Consider the following 19,391-nt stretch of genomic DNA (forward strand, 5'->3'; position numbering starts at 1 on the left):
CCAGGATCCTGGGATTGAGCCCCCACCCCATCCTCTGCTCAGCAGGGAGCCTGCTTCCTCCTCTCTCTCTCTGCCTGCCTCTCTGCCTACTTGTGATCTCTGTCTGTCAAATGAATAAATAAAATGTTTAAAAAAAAAGTTTCCATTAAAAAAAATAAAAGAGCAAGTAGGAAAAAAAATTACATTTTAGGGACACCTGGGTGCCTCAGGCAGTTTGGCATCTGCCTTTGGCTCAGGTCATGATCCCAGGATCCTGGGATGGAGCTCTGCACCTGCTCAGCATAGAACCTGCTCCTCCCTTTCCCTCTGCAGCTCCCCCTACTTATGCTCTCTCTCTCTCTGACAAATAAATAATTAAAATTTTTAAAAAAATTATATGTAAACCTTCCTAAAAGCCAGAAAATGAGATTGATTTCAACATATTATATATATAAGAAGGAAAACTTAAAAACAAAAGATGAATAACGCTGGATAAAGTAAAAATAAAACAAAGAAACTCCCCAAATCTAGAACATAAAAAAAAAAAATCATTAAACAACAAACTTGTGAATGCATAAAAAGAAAGAAAAGAAAACTGCTAGAGGCATTCAGTTTCTGAGTAAGTCTGATTATCTCGAAGAAAGAGGATCCTGCTGTGCCAGGACCTCCTAGGTTAATGGAACAAAGGGCTCCCCTGAATCTGCCCTAGGATATTGAGGCTTATGGCTCCCAAGTGTCCTTAACTACTTGTGAAAGCAAATATCTGACTTCAACAGCCGATTCAAGCAGAACTACCGGGACTGCATGGACTTCTCCCAAGCCCTGACTTCCCTCTTCTTCTCAGCATAGAAGTTATACTGCCAGTTAATCGATAACCTGCCTGCACAAGACCGCCTAGGTAGGAATTTGTAGAGCTAGACTATGAACCCAGCAACCTGAAGCCAGAGTGTCAATGCCAACCATTACATTCTGTGGTGTCCTGTAACTATGCTTCATGCCTGTACCAGTAGCTTTTCCACACCCATTTATAAGCTGACATTCTCACTTTTAATCATTGGGGATTTTTTTCATAATTCACAACCTTCCATAGAATAAAAACAAAAGCAGTTTTAATTCCATCTTGAAATACTTCCTGTTTCTATGTCTTCTTCCCCCGCTCATTTAAAACAAAAGCCCGTCCCTTTCTTTTTTTCTTGTTTCTCTCCTTATTATAAAACCCATGTGTTTACATTGTAAAAAATAGTGCTTCCAAAGTATACAAAACAAGAAAAAAAATATTCCACCAAATATAAACAATTAAAAACAGGACTCTGGTAATGATGTTATTCAAGTGCCTGAATGTATCTGTAGAGACTCGGTGGTTTTAAGGCCTTTTCTGCATAGCATAATGCTCATTTTTACCTAGAAGACATCATTGTCAGCCACGACTGACAACTAGAGCTACATCTTTATTGGTGGGATTGAATAAAAAGAAGCCATTCCAATTTGGTACTGCAGTAGTTGCCTTTGAAGTGTTGATTCTATGTTTTCTCTTAATCTCATTTGTAATCATCCCATCTCATTTTACCAAAAACCACTGCATTGGAATCTTGCTGATAATCATTCTTTGTGCAGGCTTAATGTAGTATGGCAAAAACAGAGTGAGCATGGCTTCAATACGGATGTACTAAGTGGTGTCTAATATCTTGATATTCTTCTGTTCTTTTAATGTATGTATGACTCCCTGATGCTTCTGGGCCACTGGCAGAGAAGGTAGTTTAAAAATCATGACCAACATAAATTTCCATCCATAGACTCCACTTTTTTACTTTCTCACATCACCTCATCTAAAGTCTTTTGTGTTTAAAAGTCTGTAATAGCCCTAAAGGAAGGTATTATGTGTTTCATCTGTTGCTCCAAAAGAAGCGAAAAACTAGACTATTAACCCGCTGTGTAATCCCTGCACAGACTACAACGCCTTTCGGTGGGAAGCCAGGCTCTGCCAAGAGCACGGAGGATTGCAATTTAAACATTACAGGGTCAAGTTCAACATTTGTTCCATTCACAGATCTCCCACTAACATCAATGAGAGTTTTGTGCAGAGTAGAATTTCTTCCTAAATGATTTCTGTAATGCCTTCTCTTTTGTCAGAACATATTCCGCAAAGAATGTAATAAAGAAGATATACGTAGTACCTCTCTCTTTTGTCCCTCCTCTTGATTTCAATAATATGTCATCTCCAAAAAAAAGCGTTTTTCTTATAGAACATGATTTAAAGATAAATAAGCCAGTGCAGAGAATGTAAGGAGATTTTTCATTCAATCTAGGCTCATTTGTCTGAGGGCTTTTTGTTTTTGTTTTTGTTTTGTTTTGGCCTGGGATATAAACATCACAAATGAATTCAGTCAACAGCCTTTGAACCAAAGAAATTTTATGTTCTATGATACACCATAATTGACTGATTGGGAACATCGAGTTCTTAAGCTATTAGATTAAAGTATGCGGAATGAAGTATCAATTCCACAAATATCCCTGGGTGAGTAAAGGCTGCTAAATAGGAAAAGTGAAGGTCCTGAAATTTATATCATTGTTAGAAAGGTAGGCAATCTATATTAGTGAAGAGTTTGAATACTACAATGAAATTTTATTGTTCTTAAGTAATATAGTAACATCAATAAAAATAAAGTACTTCAAAAAATGAATATGTATGATTTATATTTAGCCCATTGTTTATGTGCCTTATAATTGTCAGGGAAAATAAAATATCTGAATAGTAAAATATTAAATTCCTGTTAAAGGAAATAAAATATTAGGTATTTTTCTTTAAATAACTATAGTAATTATCAGTTTATAGAATGAGATATTAATTCACATTACACAAATTAACTTTAGTGTCTAATATCATAATGTAAGGTTATCTTTGGCTTTTAAGATTTAAAAAGAAAATCTGCAGTTTCTTCGACACTTTAAAATCTGGTGTATGTTTTCCTTAATCTCCAGAAATATTTTAAAACAGATTGGATTCTAAGCATCATTAGTATTCTATAAAAAGTTTTGGTATGACACATTCATACTTCATGTAAGGAAGATGCTCTTACTTTTCTGTGGCTCAGGAAAGGTTTTATAAAGGCAATCTGGGGACAAAGATAGCTGATAGAAGGTAAAAACAAAATAGGCACTTTGGCCTATGCAACAACTCATTCCCTGTTATGTCCATCCATTGCCAACTTCAAAATTTCTTGTTTTGTTGTTTTTAAAAATTTAATTTAATTAATTTATTTTTTAATTTTATTTTTAAGTAATCTCTACACCCAGTGTGGAGCTTGAACCTATAACCTTGAGATCAAGAGTTGCAAGCTCCACTGACTGAGCCAGCCAGGCACCCCTTGAATATATTTCTACAGAGGTTCACTCCTCCTTCAAACTGTAACTGTGGCAGGACTTTCAGAAAATCACAAAGTTACACCATCTACTGTTTATTAATGGTGCACTCAAACAGTAAAAACTTCTTTAGAAAATCAAGCAGATGTCAGATATCAACGGCATTTGTGGAATATCTCTTATGGATCCGGTAGGAGCCTAGGCATTTCACAAGTGGTATCTCACAAGATAAGTCAAGAGATATCAAGTTATTTGTTACGGATCATATTCTTAGAAGTTGAATTCTTGGGGCGCCTGGGTGGTTCAGTGGGTTAAGCCTTTGCCTTCGGCTCAGGACATGATCTCAGGGTCCTGGGATTGAGCCCAGCATTGGGATCTCTGTTCAGCAGGGAGCCTGCTTCACGCCCCTACCCCGCCTTTGTCTCTGCCTACTTGTGATCTCTATCTCTGTCAAATAAATAAATAAATAAATAAAATCTTTTAAAAAGAGAGAGAGATATATCAAGTTAAGAAGTTTTAGAGAAATCTGTGATTTATATGGCAATTTCAGAATTTCAGGAACAATCAGTTGTTCCATTGTCTTAGGAATCAGAGAGTCCCCATGTAGAAGTTACCGTTACAAACAGACCGTCAATTCTTTGGTGATCTTGAGTTGGGGACTGTTCATCAGATATATGGGATGGTGTGGCAGTTTTAAAAATATATCCACAAGTTCTTTAGGGCGCCTGGGTGGCACAGTTGGTTAAGTGACCAATTCTTGGTTTCTGCCAGGGTTGGGATCTCAGAATCATGGGATTGAGCCCCATGTTGGGATCTGTGCTCAGCATGGAGTCTGCCTGGGACTCTCTCCCTCTCAGTCTGCCCCTCCCCCTTCTCTAAAATACATAAATAAGTCATTCAATAAAATAAAATATATCTGTAATTCTTTGATAGCCCTCACATCAAAAGTGCAATCCATGAACCCTGCTTTTGATTTGGCTTCAACCAATAGAGAACAGAGAAAATGACACCACATGATTCCCTAGGTGAGGGCAAAAAAGGCAATATGCTTTTACTTTGTTCTCTAGAATACTAGCTTTTGAACACATCACTACCAACTCAACATTTTGTTTTCCCTGAGGCCATGATGTATGAAAAAGGTGAAATTAGCCTCATGACAAGACCACGCAGAGAGGCCTTGTGACTATAAATAGAAATTGAGAGAGCTGACAGATCAGTCTCAAGTTCTCAACCTGCCCCTCCCCACAACTGTCACAGCTCCAGCAACAATCACATGAGAAATTATGAGGGCTATAACTGCATAGCCAAAGCCTCCCCAAATTTCTGACTCAGAGAAAATACAAGATATAATGTCTATTGCATTTAAGCCAATAAATGTTGGGGTATTGTGTTATACAGCAATAGTAATCAGAACAGATACAAATTTCTTTAATCAAAATTTTTGGTATTGAGGGGCACCTGGGTGGCTCAGTGGGTTAAAGCCTTTGCCTTCAGCTCAGGTCATGATCCCAGGGTCCTGGGATCGAGTCCCGCATCGGGCTCTCTGCTCAGCAGGGAGCCTGCTTCCTCCTCTCTCTCTGCCTGCTTCTCTGTCTACTATGATCTCTGTCTGTCAAATAAATAAATAAAATCTTAAAAAAAATTTTTTTTTGTATTGAAAAAAATTTTTTTTTGTATTGGAAAATTTCAAATATATTCCAAAGTAGAGAGACTATATGATGAATTCTTGTGTGTATTACCCAGATTTAGCACCTGAAAACTTGCCACATTTGCATCATCTGTCCCCTTTTTATTCTTACTGAACTACTTCAAACTGCATCCTAGACATTGTGTTATGTCAAGTATCATACGATATTTCAGTATGAATATCTAAAATAGACAGTTCCTTACATAATGAAAATGTCACCACCACACTTAACAAAATTAACAAAAATCCTCTGGCATCGTCTAATATCAGACTATAATCAAATTTTTTGATTGCCTCAACATTGTGTTTTTACAGTTCTCAGAATAAGAATTCAAACAATCTCTACATATTGGATTGGTTATTGTGCCTGTTAGGCTCTTTTTTTGTTTTCTAAAAAAAAATCACTTCTCCAACCCTTCCCCCACCCCCGCCATTAACTATTTGCAGAAACCAGATAATGTCTGAAGATGTTTGCTTTCTTATGGTGTCATTTAACTTGCTCCTTTATTCCCTACAGTTACTGTAAATGAAAGTTGGATCAAAAAAGTGATCAGGGGGCGCCTGGTTGGCTCAGTGGGTTAAAGCCTCTGCCTTTGGCTCAGGTCATGATCCCAGGGTCCTGGGATTGAGCCCTGCATCAGGCTCTCTGCTCAGCAGGGAGCCTGCTTCCTCCTCTCTCTCTGCCTGCCTCTCTGCCTACTACTTGTGATCTCTGTCTGTCAAATAAATAAATAAAATCTTAAAAAAAAAAAAGTGATCAGATTCAGGGTCAACTTCCCTCCCCCCCATAAAGGATACTTGATAAATGCCATGTACTTCATAATGCATCACATCAGGAGGCACACGGTATCTGTTGTTTCACTTTTAAGGTGCTAAGACTGATTAGTCGTGCTGACAGCCTTATTATCCCTCATGGTAAAGTTCTCATCTGCCTTTCAGCTAATGGTTTCACTCAATGATGATTGTCACCCGAGTCAAGTATTGCATTATTGCTACTGGGATGTTACTGCTCCCAGACCTTTTCAATAGCTCATAGTAATAGTAGCTATAGTACATTAGAAAAAAAAATGCTGATAGTAGTGTTATTTCCAATTCAAAACTAACATTGTAACAATGTAATCCTGCAGGATTTTCCTTAAATTCTTTGATTTTTTAAAAATATTTTATTTATTTATTTGGCAGAGATCACAAGTAGGCAGAGAGGCAGGCAGAGAGAGAGGAGGAAGCAGGGTCTTTGCTGAGCAGAGAGCCCAATGCGGGCTTGATCCGAGGACGCTGGGATCATGACCTGAGCCGAAGGCAGAGGCTTTAACCCACTGAGCCACCCAGGCGCCCCAAATTCTTTGATTTTTTAAATGTTTTCCTTACACTGAAAACCTTCATTCCTAAGATCAGTGTAATTACTTATTTGCATTAATCTATAGTGTGTTTAAAATAGTTTCAGAATAATAATATCAATATTGCCTTTAACAATTAGATGCAGAATATAGGTTACAATTTCTTTGTACTTGTTCTTAGAATATGTTCTGTTAAGGTATACCTTTGAAAAAATTATTTTCTTTGTATCTTTTTAGTTGTAACTTTTATGTTACTGACTTGATATTAAGTTCATTTGTTTCAATTCATTCAGTTCAGTTCAAGCTAGTTTCATTTGTTTCAGTCTGTAATTTTTATAGATTGTTTTAAAAATGTTTTTATTTTATTTTCTGAATATGTGCAACATTGATGTACTTTACATGGCCAGATGATCTAACAAGATACATTCAGAGAAGCCGGTTCATTTTTTCCCCCCACCACTCTATTCATTTCTTTCCTGAGATGGTAATTTTTTATTAGTTTTGGTTTAGTGCTATGTTTTAAAAAGATTTTCATTCATTTATGTTATTTTGAGAGACTGTGAAGGATGACAATTAGTCTTTAGGCTGAATTGCTGCATTAATTCTTAGGATCATGACAGCTGTAGATTAAAGAAGAATTAGTGTTCAGGTGCAGTGGTCTTCATACACACAACTCATTTTGGCTTTTGTCCTCCACGGCTTCCCATCAAAGCCTTTTTTTCTTTTTCTTTCTTTCTTTTTTTTTTTTAAGTAGGCTCTGTGCCCAAGGTTGGGCCAAACTCACCACCAGGAGATCAAGAGTCTGCACGCTCTACTGACTGAGATACCAAGGGTCCTGCAATCAAAGCCTTTTTAAAAAAGAAATACTTCTCTGCCTCTCTTTTTCATGGTTATTTACCATCTTTACCGAAATGTGCTTACCTAGTTAAAAGATTCTATTTTTTCTTTAAGATTTTATTTTTTTAAGTAGTCCCTACACCAAACATGGGCCTCAAACTTACACCGCCCCCCCCAGATCAAGAGTTGCATGCTCCACTGATTGAGCCAGCCAGGCACCCCTAAAGGATTCTTTTTAGAAAATAAAGTTCATAATAGGATTCCATTTTATATATTTTTTTCAAGAAAAAGAAAAAAAAAAGCAATGACACATTATACCAAAATAACAATGTACTTATTTCTGAAAAATGAAATTTTAGGGGTGCCTGGGTGGGTCAGTGAGTTAGGCAACTGCCTTTGGCTCAGGTCATGATCCCAGGGATCTGGGATTGAGTCCTGCATCAGGCTCCTTGCTCAATGAGGAGCCTGGTTTTCCCTTTCCCTCTGCACCTCCCTCAGGTTGTTCACGTGCTCTCTCTCTCAAATAAATAAGTAGAATCTTAAAAAAAGAGAAATTTCATATTATTTAATTATAATTTTTATCTATGTTTTCTTATTTTCTACAATGATGGTATACTTATATAATATTAAAGGGAAATGTGCTTTTCTTTACATAGAAAAATAATAAAATAATCATCTAAAAATAACTGGATGAATGATAAATTATTGTTACAGATACAGAATTTTTATTTAGGATCATGAAAAAGTTCTGGAAATAGATAGTGGTGATGGTTACATTACACTGTGAACGTACTTAATTCTAGTGAATTGTACTTAAAAATGATTAAAATGTAAGATTTATGTTATGTATATTTTACTACAATAAAAAATAAAATTAAGGACATTTAAAAACGTTACTACACATTATCCCTAGTATGAAATAAAACACACTAAGTACCATGATCTTGCCATACTTCATGTATGTTTTTTGAAAGTTTTCTTATTACTTATTTTTTTTAGCAATCTCTATACCCACTGTGGGGCTCAAACTCATGACCCTGAGATCAAGAGTCTCCTGTTCTACCGAGTCAGCCAGACACCCCCTAAAGTTACGTCCTTTAGACAGATGTACAAAACATTATTACGTGCTTGTGGCATAGAAAGAATAAATATAAACTAATATTTATTGAGGGACTGAATAATCTTATGTTACACATAAGATATCATTTAATATTCCCAGAAGTCCATGAGATCAGTACCATTATTATCTCCATTTTAAATCCGAAGAAACCAAGGCTAAGAAAGTTTAAGTCACTTGTCAAAGACCACTCAGCTAGTAAGTGGCAAAACCAGAATTTCACCAAAGGTCTGTTTGACACCGAATCACTGCTCCTAACCACCATGTTTTAGTAGTTTGACTCTACCAGCTCTGGATTGCCATATAGGGACCAGTTACACCACATCCCTGTGGTTAAAATATATTGTTTCATAGCTTTTCAGATATGAATTTACTTAAGATGTCTGCCATGTTTTCTTTTAAACTTGTGTTTCTGCTATGTTTAAAAATTGGTTGATTAATGGGACGCCTGGGTGGCTCAGTTGGTTGGACGACTGCCTTCGGCTCAGGTCATGATCCCGGAGTCCCGGGATCGAGTCCCGCATAGGGCTCCCAGCTCCACAGGGAGTCTGCTTCTCTCTCTGACCTTCTCCTGGCTCATGTTCTCTCTCACTGTCTCTCTCTCAAATAAATAAATAAAATCTTTAAAAAAATTGGTTTATTAAGTTTTTTTTTTAAGATTTTATTTATTTATTGACAGACAGAGATCACAAGTAGGCAGAGAGGCAGGCAGAGAGAGAGAGGAGGAAGCAGGCTCTCCGCTGAGCAGAGAGCCCAATGTGGGGCTTGATCCCAAGACCCTGGGATCATGACCTGAGCTGAAGGCAGAGGCTTTAACCCACTGAGCCACCCAGGCGCCCCTATTAAGTTTTTATAGAAATCATTCCTATGATTAATTATTCTTATTAATTTCACAGTTATATCAAATAATGATGGTGGTACATTTGCTCTATTTCAGCTACAAAAAGAAATCAACAAGAAGGTACAACTTAGGATGAATTTTGAACACATTTTTCCAAGATGAGGTCAGCAGCTTTCTGGAAATGCTTGGGGGAAATTACATAATTCTCTTTCTAAACCCAGCAACTTCAGAGTTTCCAGAGTCTGGGGAGAAGATCAGAGCTCGGGTTAGATGTGAGTTTAAGAAACGTGGTCACCTCTCACATTCTTCTAATTTAGAAGCTTGAAGTGTACTTTGCTAGCATAAGCCTATGGCAGCATGCTGCTCTTAAGACCTACTCTTTACTTTTTCTTCATACTCCAAAATTCTCAGGAGTGAGTTCTGGTTAAATGGTGGTAGGATTTGGACCCATTATGGAGTTCTGGCATGGCTTAGAGCTCCTGCAAGGATCCTGGAATCAATCCACTCCCTGAATGCTGTTACGAATTTCAATTCTGAACCAGACATGTGGCCACACTCCTAAATGGACTATTAATAAGATCACATTCCTTGGGCTCTTTCAGCTGACCCTTTAGACAGTGAAGACTCAAGTTAGGAGTATAGTAAGCTACCTAGGGCTTGGGTGCACAGAAGCAGTCACAAAATGAAAACTGTCTCTACAGGGAGCCTGCTTATAACTTTGCATTGCACTGACTTAATTTTCCCAAATAAAACGTACTTTATTTGTTTAAAAGAAAGAATGCTGTTTCCAGAGCTGCTGAGGCAAATGTAAATTTAAGAGCATTACAAGGCCACTCTTGAAAGAAACGTGAAAAGCAATTAAAATTTATCAATATTAACAGTACTTTTAGTATGAGAATGAGAAAGTAAGTTTCACGCCAAGAATTTGTCCAGTCGTGCAGAACTGAAGTCTGAGCATGCAAGTAACTCAGTTAATCAGGGTCAAAGGAGGATAATGAAATAGGCCTTTGAGATATAGAAAGAACATAGAAAAACTGGGTGAACATGCAGAAACCAAAAAATCTAGAGGTCTTACCCTCTCGGAGTCTAAAAGATCCGACACTGAGACTATTTTCCACGCTCTTCATTAAGACTCTGAACAGTTTTTCACATAATTTTCTACTGCCCACAAATATGCCCTCAGCCACCATACACAAGACCAGCATTAGACATTCCTGCTTAAGAAAGGGGACGTGTCTACCAGGGAAAGGCTTGCATGAGGAAAATTGAGTATATCACCGTCCATTATCCTTGTCCATGAAGATGAGCTATGGAATGGGGCATCCAAAACAGAGGATAACCCCCAAATCAATCATATTTCAATTTGAAATAGGTTTGTTCATTGTAAAGTGCTTCTTTACTGTATCGTATCCTTAGGTGGGCTGAAATGTCTCAACTTTAAAACGGCTGACATTCTAGACCTGATTATTCTTTGTTGTGACCCTGGGTATTGTAGGATGTCACCAGCACTTCTGGCTTCTATCACCTGATGCCAGTTGTGACAACCAAAAGTGTCTGCTGGGAGGCAAAACCAGTCCCAACTGAAAAACACTGATTCACACCAATATCAAGGTCAGTTTGTCTCTTCTGCAGGCACATACCAGCTGGGTGGTCGGGAAAGTGGCAAAGAGTAGAAGAAGAAGCTGATCCAGGACAAAGAAAATGTATTGCAGATAATCTGCAGTGTAGATAATAAACAAATAATTTATGGAAATAAAATATAGGGTTGAGAGCGTCTTATTAGAACCAAGGCTCTCAATTGGCAGACAGTGAGTGATTGAGATTGATACAAATACAGGACATAGTTGTAATCACCTTCCGGCTGCCAGACCCCAGCCACTGATGATCAAATCAAGCATTCCTTTTATAGAACTGAATGACTTGATACACATTGTGCAGTGGAGAGCTTGCTTGTTTTTCATTCATTGACAGCTGGTCTTGCAGAAAGTCTGCCAGACGCTTGGGTCGGGCAACAAAATTCCAAAAAGCATATTGAGCCTGAGAAGCTATAGGCCTGATGAATAAAGATTTTTGCAAAGAAGAAGTAATCACTTCTAATTGAAACATACATTCGATAGCACTTCTGATGCATTTAGGCAAAGAACATTTTAGCTTTTTTTATGTTTACATATATTTTATGGTCAAAAATCTATTTCTATCAGAAAGTCTTAAATGTTGATACCAGGATGATATGTGGGTAAGTACAAAACACAGGCTAACCCTCCACGTGCCCCCTTCTACTCACAAAATCCCCTGAGGATAGTCACCAGACTGATTTCTAACAGCATCGATAACTTTTGCCTGTTTTTGTGTTTTATTTAAGTGGAATATAATGTATGTTATTTTGTATCTGGCTTCTCTCACTTGACATTACTTTGCAAGATTCATCCAAGTTTGAGTGTGTGTGTATATGTGTGTGTGTGTGTGTGTGTGTAACTGTAACTGGTTCTTTTTTTATTGTCATGTATTAATCCAATGAGTTAATATTCCACAATTAACTTCTCTACTGGTGGGTTGTTTTCAAGTTGGAATTATTAAAAATAGGGATTCTCTGAAGAAAAAAAGTACAGGCTGCAAAGAGTTCCTTCTTTAGGAGAATACGTATGTTGACTGTATTTCTTCTTGTTCTTCCGTTAATGAAACTGACTGGGTCCTGAACTCTGTTGTCTGCCCAGTGTGAAGCAATTTTTTAAAAGTTGAACAGATGTGCCCGTGGAATGGGAAAAGTCTACTCACTTGTACTTCTATCAGGTTCAACAACTTTACTCTTTGTATGTTCATTAATAGATATCTGTCTACTGATCCACTTAGAGAAAAAATTAGAATCAAGAGATGTATCCAGGGGTTAATCCTTGAAACTAATGTGTGCAATAATTTTATTCATGAATTTAATGAAGACTGCCCAGAAAAAACATTTATTGTATACCTAACACAGTGCCTGGCACAGGAAAACCACATATTTGTTGAATAGATGAGTAACTAAACGGATGGATGGCAAGAGATGTCACATGACTGAGAGACAAAGACAATAGGGTTAGTAAGAAAAAAATGTTATTTAAGAAAATATTAACAAGGTAAAACAGTCTGCCCAACATTGGACAGCCAGGAAATGGATGAACTGAGTTCTGAACCCGGGCAGTCTAACGTCAAAGCACTGAACCTCTAAAGCAGGTTTAATGCTCAGAAAAGTAATTCTATGAGGGATAAAGATAGATTCTGGAATTAATGAGGAAAAAATAAATCGCACAAGGGAAGAACTGTGTACCGTGAACAACCACACTTCATATAAGAGACCTGATGGCTTTAGTTGACCACAATCACAGCTGAGCCCACAGAGTGATATGCAGGTTAAAAAAGCAGAAGCCGCCTGAGGCTGCATTAATCAAGACATAATACTCCATTCAGAGCGATAGAGCTCTGCTCAAAATAGCTCAGCATCTTTCACTTCTCTTTCCTTGATCAATGTCTCAGATAGAATGCTATAAAAAGATTCAACTCCTGTCCCTGTATTCTTGTGTGTGTGTGTGTATGTGTGTGTGTGTGTGTGTTTGTTTTTTAAAGATTTTATTTATTTATGTGAGAGAGAAACAGAGATCACAAGTAGCAGAGAGGCAGAGAGAAGCAGGCTCCCTGCTGAGCAGAGAGCCCAACGTGGGGCTCAATCCCAGGACCCTGAGATCATGACCGGAGCCAAAGGCACACGCTTAACTGACTGAGCCACCCAGGCACCTCTTGTTTTTGTTTTATTAAGGCAGATTTGAACTCACGACCCTGAGATCAAGACTAGAGCTGAGACCGAGAGTCACCACCTTAACCGACTGAACCATGCAGCACCCCTCTTGTGTTTTATTGTCACTAGAAATACATAGGCTTTACCCCATACAGACAACTGACAAGAACACATTAGGTCACTTCAATTTAACCATTCTGGATTACTAATTTTTTGCTTCAGGTCAAATTCTTGCCCTCTGTTCCCCTTCCTTGACATTTTGAATTGTCCCTTACTTCTGGTCCACACCTAAATGGGAAGTTGATTTGCTTGTACCTCACAGGCCTGCAAGGTCCACTCCCCAACCAGCCTAAAACTTCTGGCCCACTCCGAGCCCTCCTGATTTGCAAAGGGGATTAAGCACACCTCAGGTCGCTCTAAGATGGGACATTATATTTGGTTACATGAGTTTTGTTAAGACATAATGATAAGCTAGGGCCAATCAAGATGATGAAATATCTAGAAACCATACCACATGTACACGTTTGATCTTAGCCAAAAGACTGAAAAAGAATAGGTTAAAAAGGAAAAACTGAAGAAACTGGAGGAGTTTATTATGGACAAGAAAAGGAAATGGTGTATGGTAGGCCTGATTGTGTTCTGCATTGGAACAGCTGTTATGCAGATAAGGGAATAGTTAATCTCATTTTATTAGTAGGAAATACAAATGGATGGAAGCTTTAATGGACAGTTTGGATCTGATGGGAGGAAGAACTTAGCCATAAAGAGCCATCTATGTTAGTCATGTTGGCACACTGAAGAGAATGTACTGTATTCTTTCTACTTTCCCTTTTTTAAAAAATTGAAGCAAAAATAACACATGATGTAACACTAGTGTCAGGTGTACAATATGATGATTCAAAAGTCTATATATTTCTCAGTGCTTACCAAGATAAATGTACCCTTGATCCCCTTCATCTGTTTCACCCCTCCCTGCCTTCCCTCCCTGGCAACAACCAGTTTGTTCTTAGTGTCTAAGAGTCTGGTTTTTTGTTTGTCTCTTTTTTTTTTCTTTGTTTGCTCATTTGTTTTGTTTCTGAAATTCCACATACAAGTGAAGTCATATGGTATTCATCTTTCTCTGACTGACTTATTTCACGTAGCATTATACTCTCTGGGTCCATCTGTGCTGTTGCAAAAGGCAAGATCTCAAGGAATGCACTGTCTTTTGAAACTGAAAAATTCATAGGGAAGGTTGGCTTCAGATTTGAGGCGGAAATAGGGCAAAAATACAACAGAGGCTAGGATTCCACAACGTTCTGAATCATTTTAAATTATTTCCAAAGGTTGGAGTGTTTTAGGGTCAGTTTCTAGGAAGGGGTTGGTTTTTAAATATTTGGAAGAATAAAATAGAGATGACTTTCAGGGACACAGTGAAAGACTGCTCAAGAAAATGCAGCTGCAGTGGAAAGAAGAAAATTATGGGTATAGTAAGGGGTTTTCTATTCGACTAGAGTGGAACAAGAAGTGTATTGAGTGAGAGTGAAAGGATAGAGAAACAGAGAGTGGCAAAACACATGGTGAGTCAGTCTTAATCTACCTCTTATGACGTTTATGAAACACTTAAGGTCATAGACTCCCAAGAAGTTCTTAAATGTTTACTTATATGGAAAATGAGATCAGCTTATCTAGAAAATAATTATTATATTATTTACAAAAATATATCAGTATGTTATTAAAATAGCACATTATTGGATCATTTGTCAACAGGTCTAAGACAGTATTTATAGACTTGAGATTTTTAAGTAACATATAAAATAATATATAAAGTATCAAGATACTATGTTTTATAATATATTTCTATATTCATAGCATATCTTTGGAAGAAGATACAAGAAATTGGTACTAATTGCCTCTCAGAAGGAAACCTACAGGGCAGGGGATAAAGGTGGAAGTGGAATATTCATTTTACACCTATTTGGTACTATTTGAAATTTTATATCATTTGTATGTATTATCTGGTCAACCTTAGCTGAATTATTAATGAATAAAAAAGGAAATTTTTGATATATGTTTCAGTCAGTATCAAAAGTTTAGGGCGCCTGTGTGGCTCAGGTGGTTAGGCGTCTGCCTTTGGCTCAGGACATGGTCCTGGAGTCCTGGGAATGAGTCCCACATCAGGCTCCCTCCTCAGCGGGGAGTTTGCTTTTCTGCCTCTCCCCTGGATCTTGCGCTTTCTCTCTCTTCCTCTTGCTCGCTCTCTAAGTAAATAAATAAAATCTTCAAAAAAAAAGTTTAAAAAACTCCATACACATTTTTCCATTGATCTGACTGTGGGTTTTCATCTCCGTCTCTTTCCACACAATTAACTAATTAATTAATTAAATATTTTATTTATTTATTTTTTTGTCAGAGAGAGAGAGAGATCACAAGCAGGCAGAGAGGCAGGCAGGGGGGCGGGGGCAGGTGGGGGGCAGGCTCCCCGCTGAGCAGAGAGCCCAATGCGGGGTTCGATCCCAGGACCCTAAGATCATGACCTGAGCCAAAGGCAGAGGCTTAACCCACTGAGCAACCCAGGCGCCCCCCTTTCCACGTAATTTAGATCTCGTTTTAATAATCTCCTTTTGACAAGGAACATGGCAAACTAAAATAGCTATTTGGATCTACCTTGTTATTTGAGGGCAAGCCCTTGAGCCAGACTTCTCTTTTCCTTGCTATTGGTCATTGTGGAACCCTGATGGGAAAATTACTGAGGCAGAAATGGCTAGAAGTAATTTAAATGACCACCTCTCAAAAGTGTCCAGTTTTCTCCATTCCCATTGCTCCTACCTTAACTTGGGATATCAGATGCTCTCTCCCATTTGCCTCTAGTCTCCTCAACACTCTGCTTTTAATCCTGTCTCTCTGTCCTTTTTCTCCACGTTGCAGCCAATCATCTGATCATGTCTCTCCTGAAGCCCTTAGATGGCTCACCATTGTCCTAGGGAAGAAATCTGATTCCTTCTTGTCATTACAAGGCCTTTCAGGATGTGGTCTCAGTCTCTTCAACATCATCTCTCGCCACCCTTGCATCTGAGCTTTCCATCTCTGAAAACTTTTCTCTGACTTTCCATGCCTTCTTTCATGACTCTTGGGACAGCAGAAGAGTATGCTACATCATCTTTGCCTGGCTAATTCCTATTCTTGAGTTCATGTAGATATCACATCCCATGGAAATCCTCTCAGCCCCCTGAATCTAGGTGAAGATACACTCCCTTTCAGTGCACCCAGTACTTCCTTTCATTGTCTATTACTTCACTGCTCTGTACTTACTTCACTTTCCCTGCTTCCCACACAAGACTCTCAGCTCCAGGAAGACCGCGATCATATTCAGTTACACCCCAGACCTTAGCACAAGTCTTGGAACAGAGAAACACTCAAGCCAATTACAGGAATATTCAGGAGGAAGGATGTATTCTTCCTCTTCTTCTTCTTCTTCTTCTTTTTTTTTTTTTTTTAATTATTTGAGAGAGAGCATAAGCAGGGGGAGGGCCACAGGAGGAGGGAGAAGCAGACTCCCCACGGAACAGGAAGCCTAACAAGGGACTCCATCTCAGGACCCCAGGATCATGACCTGGCACCTGAAAAGAACTATTCTTTCTTATGTGTTAAAAAAACAAGATTGTCCTGTTTGGTAGTAGAGCCTTGCCTGGCAGGAACCACGGAAAAGAGGAATCTTATCAGTTTTATTTATTAAATTGTGTTAATACAGTTTTGTTCGTGGATATTGTCTTTATTGAATTCCTGGAAGGAAGGCATTAGAATATTTCCTTTGAGTCGAGGGTATGTTTATATCCAGGACGCACATTAATAAGGTTGGCTCTGCGGTTAGAGAATTTTAGAGTATAAGAATACCTGGACATCTAATCTATCTGATTAGGACTTTATTAAATTTTCCGGAAAGTCACCTTACTTGCCACCACTCTTTCTCTTATAGATCCTACCTCTGCACAAAATACTCTGAAATAACCTCTTTTCAGTTTATAGTATTTTATCCTAATATGAGCAAATGCTCTTAGCTCTGAATAAAACGGTATGAAATTCAATTCTCACAAAATCATACATTATAATTCCTTGATTTTAAGATTTGGAACATTTTTCTTCCTTTTCAGGGAAAAAGTAAATATGAAATTAGATATAGCAAACAATCTTAAGCCGCACTAGCATATCGGATATGCTGCAATATGAAAGAGTATGTCTTAAATACACACATTCTCACATAAACATACACATACATGGAGAAAATAAAGGAAGAAAGCACAACAATATATTAAGGTTGGTGGGATGTGGGATTATGATTAATTTTTGTTTTCTTTCATTTTTTTCCTCCAATGTTTCTACAAGGGGCAGGACTGTATTTTTCATATAATTAACAAAAATTAATAAACTTTAATGATAGGTCTGACATATTTAACACATCCTCTTCTCTTCCGGATGCTTGAGGTCTCTGAGTTCTCAATTTATGAAATGAATCAATGCACTCTTGCCTTAACTTTGGAGGACATACTGTCTGCATAGAAACCTAGTATTAATCGATCTGCTTCTAATCTTTTCCCAGGAATGTCAGTCTTCTTTCTGGATGTAATTCCATAGCAAGCTTGTACATAGTCTTCAGATCATTATTCCTTGTGTGGCTACCAATTTTTGTCTTAATCTGCATGCATGAGTTTCGACACATTCAGAATATGAATTAGGGCTTCCGACATAAGTGCTCATCTGATACAAATGGGATATGACAGAAATCAGTTTCCAAGAGCCTGCAGATGGTACTAGATTTTGTAACTATTTGTTTAAATTAGGTAATGGTAGAGAAAGTAGGTATTCTGTAAATGCTTTTATTTCCTTCTCACGCTTGTGATGCCTGAAAAAACAACAAATAACTCACCATGCCTGAGAAAACAACAAATAACTCAATTTTTACTTCCATTTTTTTTTCCTGTAGCATTTCTTAGCCAAACAAAGAGTCTCCAGATTTTATGCGTTCTTTTCCGTCATAAAAGTTTAAACAAGTATCTTGGAAAACAGCCCTTCCAGTAAAGAAAAGTTAACCTCATTCTTGACTGTTTGCCTGAGAGCCGTTATACTGGTTCATTGGGGCACTGAATTCTTGGAAGCAGAAAGACAGAGCTAATACTCTGGGAGAAATAGCCAGTATAATCATCATTTGTACATCTCAGAGCACTTGTTTAAAAGCTCATTAGGTGGAAGAAATATGAGAAGTATGAGCTCTCTCAATCAGTAATGTAGAATCCCTCTCCCCTGCTCAAAAGACAGTTTTCTTACCTGTTCACTACTTGATCTTTCCCGAACTTTTGAGCCATCTTGGGCACTTGGCCTTGAACTTAAAAGCCTCTAAATTCTGAGAGTAGTAATGATACACTGCTTCAGTCTTTTGGGGAGGCATATTTCTATTGTTTTTTCTAGCTGTTCTTATTGAAAAAATAAACTGCTTTCTAAAAGATCAACTGATTGCTTTTTCCATATACCACATGAAGAACAATAGATCTTATCCACTTTTGTGGCTTCACTTCCCACCTTCATGCCAATGGCTCCCAGTTCTACATCTTTTGCCCAGAAAAATCTCTCTCCTGAGCCCCTGATGACCAACTGCCAGCTACATTTCTCAATTTGAATGTACCAGAATCACCTCAAGGCTATGTATTCAAAGCTTACCTTCTTTCCATACTTTAATTTCTCTCTGTTTCATCTTTAATTTCTTACCCAGGTGAATGGCCCCACTATTGACCTAGTTTCCCAAGCCAGCAACCTGTACCTTGACTCATCCCTGTCCATCATTCCCCACATCCAAATGCCAAGTTTTGATGATTCCACTTGCTAAACATATCTCAAATCACTTCTCTTCATCCTCATTGTCACTAACAGTTTAGACCACCAACATTTCTCACCTTAATTACTGAAAAATTTTTCTAAATCACTTCCTTGCCTTTGGTCTTTGTCCTTGAAGATCTAATCTAGCTAGAGTAATCACTCTAAAACACAAATCTGATCATGTCACTCTTGTGCTACAAATGATGTATTAGAAGTCCACTGCCTTCAGAATTAAGTCCAGATTTCTCAATCTGGCTTTCTAAGATTTTCATGATCTGGTCCTTACTCATTTCTACAGTATCAGCCCTTCCCACCTCCCCTTCCCCCAAACCTTGTCATGGCAACAATGAGCTTCTTTTTGTGTGCTCTATTATTTCCTGGTCTTCATATATACTGCATTCACCACCTGGAACCCTCTGGCTTCTCTGTATCACCTGATACTGGTTATCAGCTACACTCAGTCTCAGATCTCAGGGTAAGTGGTATGTTCTCTGGAAAGCCTTCCTAGAATCACTCCCGCCCTAGATTGAGTAAGGTACCATATGATATTCCTGAAACGCTCCCCACTTACCCTTGTGTTTTCATTTTTTGTTTACTTGCCTGTGTCCTTTGACTAG

General features: G+C 38.1%; 1 protein-coding gene across 1 annotated transcript in view; it reads right to left on the reverse strand.

Moving 5' to 3' along the window:
* Positions 1 to 18,266, reverse strand: part of LOC116587205 (translation initiation factor IF-2-like) — a 28,977-nt gene extending 10,711 nt beyond the window's left edge. Inside the window, exon 1 of the mRNA XM_032337916.1 lies at positions 18,229 to 18,266. Coding sequence (XP_032193807.1) covers positions 18,229 to 18,266 — 38 coding nt within the window. The remainder of the gene's footprint in view (positions 1 to 18,228) is intronic.
* Positions 18,267 to 19,391: the final 1,125 nt, after the last annotated feature.

Source organism: Mustela erminea, chromosome 3 (assembly GCF_009829155.1).
Source record: "Mustela erminea isolate mMusErm1 chromosome 3, mMusErm1.Pri, whole genome shotgun sequence".
Classification (NCBI taxonomy): domain Eukaryota; kingdom Metazoa; phylum Chordata; class Mammalia; order Carnivora; family Mustelidae; genus Mustela; species Mustela erminea.